Source organism: Arachis stenosperma, chromosome 7 (genome assembly GCF_014773155.1).
Source record: "Arachis stenosperma cultivar V10309 chromosome 7, arast.V10309.gnm1.PFL2, whole genome shotgun sequence".
NCBI lineage: Eukaryota > Viridiplantae > Streptophyta > Magnoliopsida > Fabales > Fabaceae > Arachis > Arachis stenosperma.
This window is the reverse complement of record NC_080383.1, coordinates 644,782-660,782: the sequence shown is the minus strand read 5'-3', so window position 1 is coordinate 660,782 and position 16,001 is coordinate 644,782. Positions and strand designations below refer to the sequence as shown.

General features: G+C 29.2%; 4 protein-coding genes across 9 annotated transcripts; all 4 read right to left on the bottom strand.

Annotated features, from left to right (window-relative positions):
• Nucleotides 1–241: 241 nt before the first annotated feature.
• On the bottom strand, nucleotides 242–1,844 carry LOC130941686 (NAD(P)H-dependent 6'-deoxychalcone synthase-like). Its single transcript, XM_057870255.1, has 2 exons — nucleotides 1,423–1,844; nucleotides 242–1,034 (listed from the first exon to the last, which is right to left on the bottom strand). Exons 1-2 carry the CDS (start codon nucleotides 1,740–1,742, stop codon nucleotides 413–415), a joined length of 942 nt encoding a protein of 313 aa, XP_057726238.1. The 5' UTR covers nucleotides 1,743–1,844; the 3' UTR covers nucleotides 242–412.
• A 4,123-nt stretch (nucleotides 1,845–5,967) lies between these two features.
• LOC130940883 (NAD(P)H-dependent 6'-deoxychalcone synthase-like) lies at nucleotides 5,968–7,455 on the bottom strand. Its single transcript, XM_057869158.1, has 2 exons — nucleotides 7,073–7,455; nucleotides 5,968–6,789 (listed from the first exon to the last, which is right to left on the bottom strand). The coding sequence occupies exons 1-2, from the start codon at nucleotides 7,399–7,401 to the stop codon at nucleotides 6,159–6,161; spliced, it is 960 nt and encodes a 319-aa protein (XP_057725141.1). The 5' UTR covers nucleotides 7,402–7,455; the 3' UTR covers nucleotides 5,968–6,158.
• Nucleotides 7,456–9,582: 2,127 nt separating this feature from the next.
• LOC130940884 (uncharacterized) lies at nucleotides 9,583–13,406 on the bottom strand. Of its 6 annotated transcripts, none has more exons than XR_009070434.1 (4): nucleotides 12,977–13,403; nucleotides 12,725–12,883; nucleotides 11,424–11,635; nucleotides 9,583–9,924 (listed from the first exon to the last, which is right to left on the bottom strand). XR_009070434.1 is itself a non-coding variant. In XM_057869161.1 (3 exons), the coding sequence occupies exons 1-3, from the start codon at nucleotides 13,263–13,265 to the stop codon at nucleotides 11,577–11,579; spliced, it is 501 nt and encodes a 166-aa protein (XP_057725144.1). In that variant the 5' UTR covers nucleotides 13,266–13,406; the 3' UTR covers nucleotides 9,583–11,576. The 6 variants fall into 6 exon arrangements, 3 of the variants coding, with proteins under 3 accessions (XP_057725144.1, XP_057725143.1, XP_057725142.1); XR_009070433.1 differs by having other exon boundaries at nucleotides 11,424–11,641; nucleotides 12,977–13,401; XR_009070432.1 differs by having other exon boundaries at nucleotides 9,583–9,871; nucleotides 11,424–11,641; nucleotides 12,977–13,401.
• A 708-nt stretch (nucleotides 13,407–14,114) lies between these two features.
• LOC130940886 (uncharacterized) lies at nucleotides 14,115–15,210 on the bottom strand. Its single transcript, XM_057869162.1, has 2 exons — nucleotides 15,008–15,210; nucleotides 14,115–14,858 (listed from the first exon to the last, which is right to left on the bottom strand). The coding sequence occupies exons 1-2, from the start codon at nucleotides 15,020–15,022 to the stop codon at nucleotides 14,406–14,408; spliced, it is 468 nt and encodes a 155-aa protein (XP_057725145.1). The 5' UTR covers nucleotides 15,023–15,210; the 3' UTR covers nucleotides 14,115–14,405.
• Between the last annotated feature and the right edge of the window lie 791 nt (nucleotides 15,211–16,001).

The window sequence follows — 16,001 nt, the reverse complement described above, 5'->3', positions numbered from 1 at the left end:
ACACTTTGAGTAATCATCCCATAAGTAGTGAATTGTGTGGTTGGCAGGTGGATGGCGTAGAGTGTTCTTCAAACCACGCACGCATTCTTAAATTATTTCTGTCACTTTGTCGTCAACGTCGTGGTCTTTCCATCCTAATTGAGAGCAATAATATTTACGTTATTTTTTTTAATGTTTTTTATCATATAAAAAAAATATAAAAGATGTACATATATTAGATGGAAAATTAATGCATCTAGAGTAATAATAATCTCACGTTTCTCTTATTTCCTGGGAACTTCCCATAGTCAAATATTACAGCCAATACACGAGGGATAAAAAACAAAACTTTGATGATGGATAGTGGTGAATGCAGAGCTTAATTACAAGGGAATTAAGCAGAGACGAAGACGATTTATTGAATAATTTAGATCTAGATATCATCATCAAAGAGATCAGGGAGTTGGGGCTTGGTTGGTCCACTGATGAGACGGTTCTGAGTGATCTGACTGATCTTGAAGTGATCGTCCTCCGTCAAAGAAAAGTCAAAGATGTTGAGGTTCTGCTTCATCCTATCCTTGTCGTAGCTCTTTGGCACAGCGGTGACACCATTTTCATAGAGCCATCTGAGTGAAACCTGCGCTATGGACTTGCAATGAGAATCCGCAATCCCTTTGAGTGCATCGTTCTCCATAACTTGGTTGGGGCCCCTGCTTGCTCCTTTCCTCAGCGGTGAGTATGCGGTCACGACTATGCCGTGTTTCTTGCAGAAGTCTCTGAGATTTTTCTGCTGCCAGGCGAGGTTCATCTCCACCTGGTTCACTGCAGGAGGGATGGTGGTAAGAGAGAGCAGATTCTGAAGCTTCTTGACGGAGAAGTTGCTGACTCCGATGGCTCTGGTGAGGCCTAGTTTCTGGCATTCTACCATGGATTCCCACACGCCCTTCGCATCGAATGGAAGCAGATCTTGCACATCAATTGGGAATTGAAACTTTGGCTGAGAGCTTAGCGGCCAGTGAATCAGGTACAGGTCCAAGTAATCCAGTTGAAGAGTTCTGTATACAAATTATATTATTAAATAAAAAAAATATACGTAGACAATGAAAATACTAAACGATATGAACAATAGATATATCAAATATTCATTTCACTAGGTAATTATTCTAATATTAAGATTTAAATGGATAATTTGAAGGTATAATGTACTTTTATTTGATTAACGATTGTTCATATTATTCAAAAAAAAATCATTGATTAACTAGCATAACTCTAAATAAAAACACATAAAAAAAACACATAAAAAAAAGCTACTCACACAAAATGTTTAAATTATATAATTTAGAATTATATTATTGAAAAGTGTTTTAATATTGTGTAGTGATTCCATATTTTTATAGTGGTTGTGTAATGATAGGAAGCAGGATAAAAAATATGAATTCTTACTGGAGTGATTTACGGAGAGCAGGGAGAACAAGGTGAGGAAGGTTATGAGTGACCCAAAGCTTGGAAGTGACAAAGAGGTCTTGGCGGGTGACGAGACCAAGCTGAATAGCCTCCTTCAAGGCCTCTCCGAGGGCCTGCTCGGAGCCGTAGGCGGTGGCCGTGTCGAAGTGCCTGTAGCCTTGCCTGACGGCCTCAACGATGGCCTCCTTAGTGTCTTTCTTGCATGTGAAGTCAGGTGCTGATCCCATCCCTATCACCGGCATACTCACTTCGCCAGAGGCGTTGGGAAGCACCACCGTTGGAACCTTAACTGCAGCCATGTCTAATAATATATAGTTTTATTTAATTATTTGAGAAATTAAATTAATTAGAGTAATATGTATGTAATGTAGTAGTGCAATAATAAGCTAGGAATGAATGAATAAGGTAAAAGTTGCACCCCTTTATATAGGTGAAAAATAAATAAATGGGATGGAAATGGAATGCATGATGCATGCATGCATGTATATATGAGGAAATTGCATTAATTTTGTTGTATGTGGATGGAGCAGTCCAAGTGTGCAGTGAAGTGACCGGGGGTGTGTTAGGTGGAATTGTGTTGTGCTCTACCTCGGTATCACCAGTCCACCCAATATTTTCTATTCAAATATTATTATCCAAGAATGTCATTTTTCTTTCTGTTTGTATTTTGCCTCATAATCAACCAACGTGTTCTTCGCTCGCTCGTCATCACCTCCACGGCTCCACATGGCACTACTTCAGGATATTCGGCCATCTGAGCTTTTATATATGTTTTATCTTAAGTATATATGGACGAAAGAATTTTCTTTTAAATTATAATTTTGGATATAATTATTTTTAGTCTTTTATCCTATTTCAATAACGATATCAAAATTTACTATTATATTTTTTCATAGACTTACTTATTATTTTTTAAAATATAGATATAAATTTATTACAATTTTTTAGATATTTTATTTTATTTGGTGAAAACTTATAAATCCATAAATAAAAAGATTATCACAACCTTACTTTTCTTATTTCTGGGGAAAAAAGAAATTAAAAGGAACAAAATTAAAAGAAATTTGCATTACCTTAGCTTATTTTAATTTCTGCCATGCCTTATCATCAGTCTAATATTCTTTTGCAGTGGATTTTAGTTCTTGTCTTAAAAATATCACGACAAGCATAATACTCTGATCATATTTACTTGCTATCCTTTTATTTTCTTAGTGTGCTGCAGTGTGTAGTGTAGACTGGTAATTCCTTTTTGACTTGTTTTATGGCAGCACATTACTACATGACTTGTTTTACGGCTTAGATATCGATAATAATAAATTTGACTTTTTGATCATCCAATCCTTTATATTATCAGATAAATACTACACCCTAGAGATATATAATTGTTTATAATAGCTTACGTTGCATTCTCCTGTTAATTTAAGTTTTTTAAAAAAAATAGTATCGTGATAATTTTTTAATTTTTATTCTATATCTTTTGCTATATTATTATTATTATTATTATTATTATTATTATTATTATTATTATTATTATTATTATTATCATCGTGTATAGTAAGCTTTTTATATGAGTGATATGATTATTTTCTTTGATTAAAAATGTTTTGATTATGATGATTTAAATTCAACACATAAATACTGCTTGCCAATGAGCCTTGGTTGCTCAAGTTGCATTATGGGGTCTTCCTCCTTACTGCTGCTTAGAAATCTCGATGTTGAACTTCTGTGCCTTTGAAATTATCAAATAATAATAATTATCTCAAATATTAATAAAGGGTAAAATAATACTTTACCTTTCAATAAAGTCAAGTTTGGAGACTGATATCAACTATATATGTTCGAATTGAATGCATCATTCACGTACACATACATGTTACTACTCTGTCTATAATTTTCACTCTATATAATATAATATAATATAACTATCTCTGTCTATAGAATATTGATTTGTCCCCTACTGCTTTAGAAAATAACAATCACATTATTGAAAGAATGTGTGTTCTTCGGTGTTTATAAATAATACATAATTTAATTTTGAAAAGATATAGATTCTATTTTCTAAAACTTATATTTAAGTAATTTAGGTAAAAAAATGTTGTAGGTACTATAAAATTGGTCTTGAAAAAACCACAAAAATATTTTATTGGTATAGACAAAAAAAATTGATATGTTTCTAAGTATATAAAACAAATAAAAAGTTCATCTAAAAATAAGAGATAAATGACTTAATCGCTTTTTTCTTGGTCAAATAATGAGACAAAAATTAAATCACCAAGTTTTTTTTTCTTTTTATTTGTTAATCTTATTTCTTTCTCTTAACTCTAGATTTTTTGTCTTCCCTAATTTTCCAAGAAGAAAATTCACAAGTCACGCGAAATGAAGAACAAAAGGTACAAGAAACGTGGAGATTTGAGATCAGTAGAGAGTGCATAGTCGAGATAGAATGATGTGTTTGATAGAGGAGATATTGACAAAAATAATATGTTTAGAAATACTAAATTAATATATTTTAAATTTATTTTAATAAAAAAAATATAAAAATACTAACAAATAGTACAATTTATTTTTTTATTTTTATTAATTTTTTATAATTATATTTTTTATTATTATATTTTTAATTTTAATTTTTTAAATAAAAAATAAAAATAAATTAATTTTTTATAATTTATTATAATTTATCATAAGACAAAATATAAAAATATAAAATTTCATATTTTTATCTTATTTTCAATACTTTATCTTATCCTATTTTAAAAAACAAACGGACGCTGGACAAAACTTCGACAATCAACGTTCAACGGACACCACAAATCATAACTCCCAAATTACCCTTGGATATTTCTGGCAGTAACATAACTCTTTGATTTCGATAACTTACAGGTGGGCAGAAAAGCTTAGTGGTTTCTTAAAACGTCTTAATAAATATAAATTAAACTACAGGTAGTTTAATTAATATTCAACCACACATATTACCATTTTCTCTGGGGAAATATTTTATAGTATTATTATTATTTAATCATGTTAAAGAGAAAAAAATAATCAAAATTTATTTTATTTAATATTTATTAATTATTATATATTAAATAAAATAAATTAAAATTATTTTTAATTAATTTTATTTGGTTACGAAATATTTCCGATTATTATTATTAGTAGCGTGTCTATGTATCTAGCTAGCTTGGGGTATTAATTATATCATTTATATGCCTCACTTTCAATAGTTTCAATCCTGTTTTTTTACTTTATGTTTTTTTAATATTTTAAAATATCTAATTATTTTGTCTGTTGAAAAGTCTGCTATAAAAGTCTATATATAATGAAGACGGTGTGTTTTATTATTTACGACTTAAATGAATAATATAGAATAATAATAATATTATGTTTATAATCACTTAGATTTATATATCCTCATATTTTTTTGTATAATGTAACATGATCAACTAATCATTTTCCTTAAAACTCATGCATCTTTAATTCTTTAGATCACCGAAAACAAATATGAGTAATAATTATCCAAGGTTGAAATGTTTATCATAAATAATACAAGGTTGAAATGTTTTGAAGACAATATGGACATTTTTTTATTTTTTCCAATAATCGTTCTCAGTCACACCTGGCCAAAAGTTAAGGCGAAATAAAGTTACAAGTAGGGGTGGAAACAGGTCAGGTCAGGCAGGTTTTGCTCTTAACAGGCCTAATCTGTCATACAGTTGATTGGCCTGAATCTGACCTGTTATAGGCTCTTTATAAAATATTAGGCCTGGTCTGTTATTCAGCCTGACTTGACCTGAAGTATACTAAAAGGTCTGATAATTTTTTTTTATAAAAATAAAAATATTATTTAAAAAATTATTTTTTAATAAAAATAATTATATGTAATATGTCATATATTTAATATTTATAAAAAATTTTAAACTTTTAACATATTTAAAATATACAAAAATATTTATAATAAAATATAATAAATTTAAAATATCTCATAATTTTATTAATAATAAATAATTATTTATATATTTAATTATATTTTAACAGGCTCAGGCAGGCCTATAAGACTAATTAGTAAAAGAGTCTGAGTACCTATTTTATAATAGATCAGGCCAAACCAGGCCAAACACAGGCCAGGCGCTACAGACCCCTGACAAGCCGCCTGATCTTTTTCCACTCCTAGTTACAAGACACAGATCAAAACAAAAAGAGAATGGTAGATAATTAATGACTTTCTTAATCAATATGAATAATTACCAATCAAATAAAAATATATTATACCTCTAAATTATCTATCTAAATCTTAATATTAGAATAACCATTCATATATCTAACATATCTAGTAAAATAAACATTTGATACCTTCATTCTTCACATTATTTAATACTTTCATTATTTACCTATAATTTTCCAAACAAAAATACAACCTGAAAGCATAAGACAATTTAAACTCGTTTCTTTTTTTTTTATGAATTGGTCGTTTAAAATAAAAGATTGAACTTTATAAGACTTTAATACAAGGAGGACGGATAGCCAAAAGAAACACATAAAAGTACAGTAGAATTATATGTAAGTACAATAACTCATGCATTCTCATGTATAATAAAAGACCTATAAAACGAAGACAAATGCAGTTGAGAAGGAAATTTAATTAGGGTGTAGATATTACATATCCATGATAGATAATTTATTTAGAGAGCATAGCATTAATTACTAATTAGCATTATTAATTACTGATGATCGTCTTCGTCCCAGAGATCATGGAGAAGAGGCTTGGTGGGTCCCTTGATGAGTCTATCTTGATGGATTTCACTAATTTTCTTGTAATCTTCGTCCGTCAAACACCAATCGAAGATCTCCAGGTTCTGCTTCATTCTCTCCTTGTCATAGCTCTTAGCCACAACCGTCAAGCCTTGCTCGTAGATCCATCGCAGACAGATCTGAGCAACAGTCTTGCCATGAGCGTCAGCCAGTTCCTTGAGAACGTCGTTGTCCATCACCATGTTGGTTCCCCTGCTTGCACCTTTCCTCAGAGGAGAGAAGGCAGTTACGGTGATGCCTTTGGACTTGCAGAATTCCCTCAGCTTGTGTTGCTGGAAGGCAAGGTTGACTTCCACCTGGTTCACTGCGGGGGGGATGGTGGCAAAGGAGAGAAGCTTCTGGAGTTTCTTGATGGAGAAGTTGCTGACTCCAATGGCTTTAGTGAGGCCCAGTCTCTGGCATTCCTCCATGGATTTCCAGACACCCTCCATGTCAAATGGCACCAGCTCCGACTGCTCAATGGGATATGTCACCTTTCCTGGTTTTGCTGATATGGGCCAGTGGATCAGATACAGGTCCAAGTAGTCCAGTTGAAGTGTCCTGCAGTTGCATGCATGTTAATTAAGGAAAATTACGAATGAACAATGAAAATATTAAACAATGTAAACAATAGATATATCGGATGTTTATTTTACTAGTGTACGGATGATTATTTTAATATTAAAATTTAGAAGGTTAATTTGGAGGTATAATATGTTTTTATTTGATTAGTAGTTGTTCATATTGTTCAATAAAATCATTGTCTCCCTAGCATTCTCCATTAATTAATAACTACCAAATTGAGAGAGAGAGAGAATAGAATAGTAATAAGTAAGTATCTTACTTGAGTGATTTCTGGAGAGCAGGGAGAATGAGGTGAGGGTGGTTGTCAGTGACCCAGATTTTGGTGGTGATGAAGAGTTGATCCCGGGAAGAAATGAGTCCAAGTTGGAGAGCTTCTTGGATGGCTTCTCCGACGGACTGCTCAACGCCGTAAGCAGAGGCGGCATCGAAGTGCCTGTAGCCTTGCTTAATGGCCTCAACAACAGCGTCTTTCGTCGACACCTTGCTGCTGGCTTCAGGGGCAGTGCCCAGCCCAATCACTGGGATTCTGCGTTGCCCATTCGATGATTCTAGAACCACTTCGGGGATTGCTACTGTGGCTGCACCCATCTTTGATCTCTATGTATCTCTCTGTGTGTGAGTGTGATGAAGTGCATACAGGGGTTTGCCTTGCCACCTTTATATACTTTGGATTAGGATCATTTCCCTTCAACACTAGTTTGTTTTTTAGTGTGGTTGTTGGGGCTGGGTAGTAGCTATCTTTCAATTCGCTACTACCATTTTTACATATAATAATCGATATATACTTTTTTTTTTTTAACTTTCTGTTTCATTAGATAGGCGCTGAGATAGTAAAATGTCTTTATTTGGTGTCTAAGACTTTCAACTACTCGTAGTCTAGTTTCTTTTTACTTTTGGTCAAGAAATAGAAATTACTAGTCCATGCATGTATCATCATTATGCTTGATGGATGAACTTAGTTGATTCAGTTTGGATGATCTTTTAGCGACTTAAAATCAAATCTTAAGGTTAATTATTTAACTCGATAAACAAATGGATCCAACTATATATATGAGCTAAATATTTAGCTATATATGTGACAGCAACATATAAAAGGGAGTGAAAAATAAATCAAAATTTAAAATTAATTATTCATTAATTGTTCTTATAAAATATATAAATTATGTAAAATAATATATATAAATATATAGTTATTAATTTAGTACCTAAATTGTTACTCAGCAAATCAAATAAGGTGGAATACTGTCGCTGCTTTTATTTGTTGATCGATTTCATCTATAAATAGGAGAATAGTAAAAGGTTGAAAATTTTACTAAAAAAATACACTTATACACATGCATAGACTTCGTCACTTCATCCTAAGTTGGTTTTCTATAGATTTATTTCCACTCTTCTTTAAATTTTTTACATTATTGCAATTTATCCTTCTATAAGATTTTGTTTCCTTTTATCTAAGTCTGTCTTGTTCTTTTTATCTTTGTTTCAAGTCCTTTGAAGTTATGTAAAAGTTTTTGTATATGTCTCATACATTTTGAAATTCTATAAAGTGTTATTGTTTTATACTTGTTTAGAGCAATGTTTATACTAAAGTTTCGTTTCTATCACATTTATATTAAATTTACGTGCATGTTTATGGTTCTGCAAATATTTTGTCATAATTTCCTTTTTTATTGACAAAATAAAAATTTTGATGCATAACAATTATGATTTTCCTCCTAGATATACTAGATTTTGAAACATGATTTTATGTTGATTCTGTCAACTTGTAGTCTTTGATCTCGAAAACATAAAACTGAACCTGCATATATAACATAGGTAATATCTTTTAATAAAATTGTCTGCCTTAATAATTATGGAGCAAGTTAGATCCTAGCCGGCTATGACAAACAATCCAAACTGAGAGGAATTAATGTTATAGGAGCAAGTTAGATCCTGGCCGGCTACGAGGAACAATTCCAACTGTGAGAGGAATCACGCAAATTATAACACATTGAATGAATCCAAATTCCAAACCCATTGAGTGGCATTATTCGTATATAAAAACATCCTGTTTTTTGACCATACAACCTTTCTCAAGAAAATAATAAAATGAAGAGCATTACTGTTAATACATGATAAAACGGGAAAGTTTTAATTTTATGTTGAAAAATTTAGGGCCAGCAACTTTATTAAATTTTAGTTAATATATAATCAGTAAAAAAAAAGTGAGTCATTAGATAAAATTTTATACTAATTAAATTATCATGGATAGCTATTTGATAGCTACAAATTACAAAAGTTGCTGGTTCCTAGTATTTCTCTCTCGTGTTGTTTGATATTAAAAGTTAAAGAAAAAGTCTAGGGACAAGTAACTTTATTAAGAGGAAGTATAGAGAGCTAATGAAATATCTGTACAATATATACAATAGAGGTTTAGGGATATCCGATTCAATATTAGAGATATAACCATTAGTGTTACCTTTTCTTATTAGCTTAAACTTTTGGAATGAGTGATTTCATGACATGATATCAGAGGTCTAAATCCGAAAGAAATCAGTTTAAGCTTTTGAGATGAGTGGTTTCATAACATGATATATTTATTATCCCTGCTATTTGAATGGTTATTCTAGATAGTATAGGTGATGTTCATTTGTTAACTCATAGCCTATTGTACACATTATATAAATATCCTATTAACTCTCTAGCGAAATTTTTTTATTAAATTTTAGTCAACATGTAACCAACAAAAGAAAAATGAATAATCCTATATTATTAGATAAAATCTGATACTATTAAAAATATTATTAATAATTACTTAATGATTATAAATTACAAAACTTAAAGAACTAACACTCCTCAAACTTAAAATACTTGAGTAGTACATCTCGAATATTTTGACTACTACTCTTACAAGTGACATATTACATGTAAAATATAAGAAAGAAAGTAGTGGTGGTGCGAACACGTAGTGTCGGAAGAAGCCAAATACTCAAATAGCAGTGAATAATTATGAATGGGAAAAAATTAGCTGAATCGGTCTTTTACCACCTAACCCACATTTGAATTTCTTTGGCGTAGACTGTAGAGTAAACGGACACTAATTTGTCAGGCTCGCCTCTGAGACCAAAGAATCTATTTATCCATTTATAATATATTAAAACATAATCTAAAATAATTTCATAATATATTTTTAATCTTCTAACTTTTTGATATTATATCATATCAATTTAAATATAATTAATTAGCACAATTTATTTACTATTTATGTAATTAAATTATTTTTTAATTTTTTTATTTTTAATTGAATTATTTTATTTTTAATATTTTTACTTTTATTTTTCATATATTTCATTATTATTATAATTTAAAATTCTATTTTATTTTTTTCATTTTCATAACATTTATATTTTTTTAATTTTTTCTATAATTTTTATATTTTCATATTTTTTAATTTTTAGATAAAATATTATATGCATTCAATATTAATATTATTTCTCTTTAATAAGTATAAATATAATTTCATCATCTTCTTTTAATCTTTTATAACCACTTCTTCTTAGTCTATTATATAGAATTATAACTTAGCATTTTTTTTAATTTTTTTTCTCACTCTTATGGCATTTATTCTTTTAGATCACTTTATATTTTTTATATTCTCTTACTATTTATTTTTATATAGGATACTATATAGTTTTAACGTTAATTTTATTTATCTTTAATAAGTATAAATTGAATAATAAAACATAACTCATCATATTCTTTTATATTTATACTCACTCCTTCTTATATTTACTATATAAATTATCATTTATTTCACACATCTTCTTTATCTCCTCTTTTCACATAATCTCATATATCTTATTATTTTTTCTTCGCTCGTACTAATGTTTTGCACAAGTATTTAATTTGTAGACTTTTGTTGATGATCACAATTCTTTTTTTTAGTTTGTTAAACATGTATATTAGGTGATAAATTCTTAAAATATTAAACTTTTATAATTTTTTATTTTTTTAATATTTTATCTAATTGTATTCATTAATTATATCATTTATATATCATTATTTTTTAATATTATTTAATTATAATATGTATTAAAAATACATGATATTATCGTGAATCATATAAAACAAAATTAGAAAATTGAATATTAAGTTATTAACTATTGAAATATTATATTTAAATTTATATTTTATCTAATAGTTTTATGTTTATACTATAGTATTTAAATATAATCTTAAAAAAAAGTCACTGCTCAAAAAACTAAAAATAAGATAATATATAATATAAAATTAAATAAATAAATTTGAATTAAATATTTTAATAATTTTATATAAAATCTAATTTGAGTATATATTTTTTAATTTTATAATTATTAAATATTAACTTAATTTATATACTTTATAAATTGTATATCCATTTTATTTTCGCACGTCTAAATTTAGTATTTATTTATTTAGTGGTGTATCATTATTTTGGTAAAAATTCTAATCGCCAATGGATAGAGCAGTGACGCAAGTAGGACACAGTGAATAATATAATATTCTTAATTTCTTCCGCACTTATCTTCTCATTATATACGTCATGGCTTTGAAACTTAATTGAAAATTTCCAAAATAGATAGGTAGTGTACCATGACTGAACTTAATTATTAGTGACATTCCCAAGATATTATGGCAAGCTCCATCAGCTTCATTCCTTTCAGACTTTTGAGTTTTCAATGTTCAAAGCACATGCTAATTAGTACACCCAAGCCCAAGTGATGCACCTTTTCAACCGTGCCAATTTAAGCGACGATGTTCTTCAAACATTTCAGCACATCTTTTTCCCCGGTCAATTCTGTCACTAAATCTACCAAAATATTATATACTTTTCAAATTAATTGTTCAACTCTACATAAAATCAATTCAACAAATATTTTCTTATACGTTCTTTCACCTTAATAAAAAAAATAAAAAAATTTCACTTCCCTTTTTTATAAGATACTAAAATGATATTCTTTTTTTTCTATTTTATAAATGTACATTTCCTTCCCATCTAATCTTTAAAAATCTCTTCTTTAATCCATTTTAAACCTTGTGTATTAATTAATGTTAACTTTATTCATTTTTTAAGAAAAAATAAATTATTTTTTAAAAAAATAATCATTAACAAAAATTTTATTTTTTATTATTAAATTTTACTTACCAAAATACTTTTAAATAAATTATTTTTTTATTGATTAAATTGTATTTTTAAAAAAATTTAATAATTATATTATTTTTTTAAAATACCTTTCAATAATTTTTTAATTATTAAATTATAATTTTATCAAAATTTTCGTTAATAATTTTTTATATTTTATTATTAATTTTTCGATATCTATATATATTATTTTAATAATAAATAAAAAATTTTAGTAAGATTATTTTTCAATATCAATATATATTAATTGTTATACATATTAACAGTGGCAAAAATTTTAATTTAATATTAAAATAATATATATTGATATAAAAAAATTAATAGTAAAATATAAAATAATTGCTAACAAAAATTTTGTTAAAATCATAATTTAATAATTAAAAAATTATTGAAAGGTAAGTACCTTTGAAAAAATAATTTAATTATTAATTTTTTTAAAAATATTTTAATAAAAATACAATTTAATCAATAAAAAAATAATTTATTAAAGGGTATTTTGATAAGCAAAATTTAATGATAAAAAATAAAATTTTTGTTAATGGATTTTTTTTTAAAAAATAATTTATTTTTTTTTAAAAATGGATAAAGTTAATATTAGTTAACACAAAAAATTTAAAATGGATTAAAGAGGAAGTTTTTTAAAAGTTATAATGGAAGAAAATGTATCTCGCAGGAAATGAGAGTAAAATTTTCTCAAAAAAAAAAAAAGATTAAATAATGATGTTTAACTTATCTAAATGAACTACTTACCGTTGGTATAGTGACGACAATCGTGAACACCAACTCTCAAACTTGTTTCCCATGTTTTGTTGAATTCAGTTGCTACTTTTTCAGCGTCTTCTTTTGAATATCCAACCAGCCAACATTTACTTCTTGGCAATTTTTTCAGCTTCCTCACCAGGACAGCTCCTAAGAGTATTGTGACAGTTTATGTTCAACACTGATCACAATCTTATATGATAACATTAACAGAATCAAATATAAAGTTAGTAAAAATCTGACCTGGCACTGATCTACCAGATAGAACTGCTAGTGCAGCATATGGATCTTCAGGGTCTTTTGGTTGAAAATCATAAACCAAAAGCTGAAAAGAGCAGGGTTTGTTGATGATGACCATGAAATGGTGGAAATTCCAGAAATTGAGAGAGTAAGCAGCAGACATGAGGAGCTGGGGTGGTCCCTTTGTGGCCCTCAGAGGCATTGCTGCTACATACACTTCTTCTCTCCCACTTCTTACCATGGATGCCTTCCATACACCTGAAGCTGCCATTACCTCTCTCTCTAACCACATCTCATCCACACAATGTTAAAAGCCTCTATGCTTCTATTCATGCTTATCTAAATCTCAGTCTCAGCCACTACTTTCTTATCCACTGGTTCTTATTCAAATGCTGTCTAGTGCACCACATCTTAAGCAGTATACCACACACACAACCGTGTTAAACAAGGAAAAGTTATTATATAAAATCAACTCTAATGTCGGATTTTGCTAGGTAGATATTAGATAATAATATTTTCTAAACAACGTGAACAATAAGTTTTAAAATTGACCCAATAAAGTAAAAAAAATACTCTACACCTAAATTACCTTCCAAATCTTAAGGTAGCGTTTGTTTTGAAGTACTGGGACAGAGACTGAGAGACTGAAACTCAGTATCATGGTTGTTGGTTCAGAGATTGATACTAAAATTTCTGTCTCTGTCCCCAAAATTTCAGTATTTCAGTACTTCTAAAAAATAGGGACATAGGGGACTGAAATTTTTAGAGACGGATACTGAAACTTTAATAACATTTTATACCTAAAATACCCCCATTTCAATTAATTAATTCCAATTTTACTCTTTGTACAAATTAAATTAGAGCTTCATTCTTATTTCAATTTCTGTCTCCCACTTTGCACCAAACAAAATACTGAAATTTATTTCAATTTCTATCTCTAAATCTCTGTCTCTCAATATCAGTCTTTCAATCTCCGTCTCTCTACCAAACGCTACCTAACATATATAACAAAGTAACTAACATATTCATTATTCATATTATTTAATATTTTCATTATTTACTTATATTTTTCTAAATCGTTATAAAATTGCTCATATGTGGCAAAGGAGCTGGTAAAATATATAAGATGATAACATAAATAAGATGCTAATGAAGTAGTAAATATATTATAATTTTGACCAAACCTCAGAGTCAATACATAAAACTCATGTAGCAGCTAATTGCCATTGGCACTGGTGAATTCAAATGGATCACACACTCTCATCCCTGACCTCATATCCATTTAGCTACTTTTATTATTAATACTAAACAAAGAAAAGAAAAAGACAGGCAGAAAGACATGCATGCATGCAGCAACAAACACACATAATATATAAACTCTTTAGAAAACAGAAATGAAACGAGTGCGCATTATGTTCCCCCCTTCATCTTCCTATTCACTCTTCTCAGCTGGACCTGCTTCTCCTTCTGTGTTCACTTGCTCCTCTGAGGCTTCTTCTTCTGTTTTCACCTTCTTCTCAGCTTCTGGAGCTTCGGCTTCGGTTTCGGCTTCAACCTTGTCATCCTTAGCTTCATCTTTAGGAGGATCAGCATTAGCTTCTTCTTTGGTTTTGGTTTCTTCCTCAACAACAGCTTCTTCTTTTTCTTTTTCTTTTTCTTCTTCTTCTTGGGGCTCTTCTTCCTTGACTACTACTACAGTCTTGCTTTCTTCTTGTTCTTTGGTTTCATCAGTAACCTCAACTGAGGGTTCTTGTGGGGCTGGTGGTGTGGTGGTCTCAAGAACTTGTTCTGTTGAGGTGGTGTTCTCCAGCTGATGCTCCTTTTCAACCTTGAATGATGCATCGCTTGTTGTGTCCTCCACTAGTGCAGCCTTTGCTGTTGCAACCTACAAAGTCCAATTATGGGTTAGTGATGGTAAGATGTGATAAGATCACACTGAAGAAGTAGTAAAGATTAAAATAATATATAATGCTGAAACAAGAGAAGGAACAGAGAAATATAATCTATCTTCTGCTTGTATTATTGATAAGGTACCTCAACGGTGGCCATTGGAATTGATTGGAAGACACAAGAATATGCAATATAATTGATGATGATTATAAAAGAGCAAAGGTTTTAGTTAAGAGTGTATGAATGTTATGATGAAGAGGAATGAGGAATGAGAGTGGTTTAAATAGAAGTAAGGGGGCCAAGTTGATGAAGAAAGTAGGGAGAGGTGGTGCATTTCAAGAATCTTGGGATTAGACAGTGAATGTTAGCAATGGCAAGCATGTTTGGCAATAACGATGGCAAAGGCTTTGAGATGGGGTTATTGTTTTTGTTTTATTACATCTCTTTCTATTGGGAGCCTCAATAATTCACTTCCATTTTTCATCGAATCCATCATCTGCTTTTCGTTCTAAGCTTCTGTGCTTTGTGCGGTCGCACCATAATACCTCTATTTAACCAAATTTTACAGCTGTTAATCATGTTCCTCAATAGTTAAAAAAAAAAAGTGATTTTAAAAGCAAATGGATCTTAATTAATTCCTTTATACTATGTTAAAATAAAACATATATTATTAGAGGACTAGTTTTTTGTTTTCCATAGTTCAAAATTCATTTTACTATGATATATTTTTGTCATGGAGCATTTTTCTTTCTGTATCAAGTTTATTATTCCTCCTTAATTTTGTTTGTTTGTTCATGGTATATATATATATATATATCAAATACAAGAGATTCATATACATGTAAGCAAACTTTTTCAATCTTTATTGTGAACTTACCATTACTATCATCTGCTATATCGATATACTATATGATATGATAGATGATTATGTGATAGTATAAGTGTTAAATAAAACCTAAATATATTTAAAAAATACTAAGGAGATCAGCGGTGAAACATTATATCTAATTGTATGAGATTACTCACTTTTCTTTTGCAGATAATGGATTGTATAAACAATGGGTTATTGAATTACAAAATGAACATCTCCTATACTATTTAGAATAACCCTAAATAACCATCCGAATACTAGGATACT

Excerpts from the sequence above, each read along its gene's own strand:
- LOC130941686 (XM_057870255.1), bottom strand. The coding sequence starts at position 1,742 with ATGGCTGCAGTTAAGGTTCCAACGGTGGTGCTTCCCAACGCCTCTGGC. Across the intron at positions 1,035-1,422 it reads GCTCTCCGTAAATCACTCCA|AACTCTTCAACTGGATTACT; the intron begins GTAAGAATTCAT and ends ATTTGTATACAG.
- LOC130940883 (XM_057869158.1), bottom strand. The coding sequence starts at position 7,401 with ATGGGTGCAGCCACAGTAGCAATCCCCGAAGTGGTTCTAGAATCATCG. Across the intron at positions 6,790-7,072 it reads GCTCTCCAGAAATCACTCAA|GACACTTCAACTGGACTACT; the intron begins GTAAGATACTTA and ends ATGCAACTGCAG.
- LOC130940884 (XM_057869159.1), bottom strand. The coding sequence starts at position 13,265 with ATGTGGTTAGAGAGAGAGGTAATGGCAGCTTCAGGTGTATGGAAGGCA. Across the intron at positions 12,884-12,976 it reads ATCTGGTAGATCAGTGCCAG|GAGCTGTCCTGGTGAGGAAG; the intron begins GTCAGATTTTTA and ends CAATACTCTTAG. Across the intron at positions 11,642-12,724 it reads TTGTCGTCACTATACCAACG|ATTTAGTGACAGAATTGACC; the intron begins GTAAGTAGTTCA and ends ATATTTTGGTAG.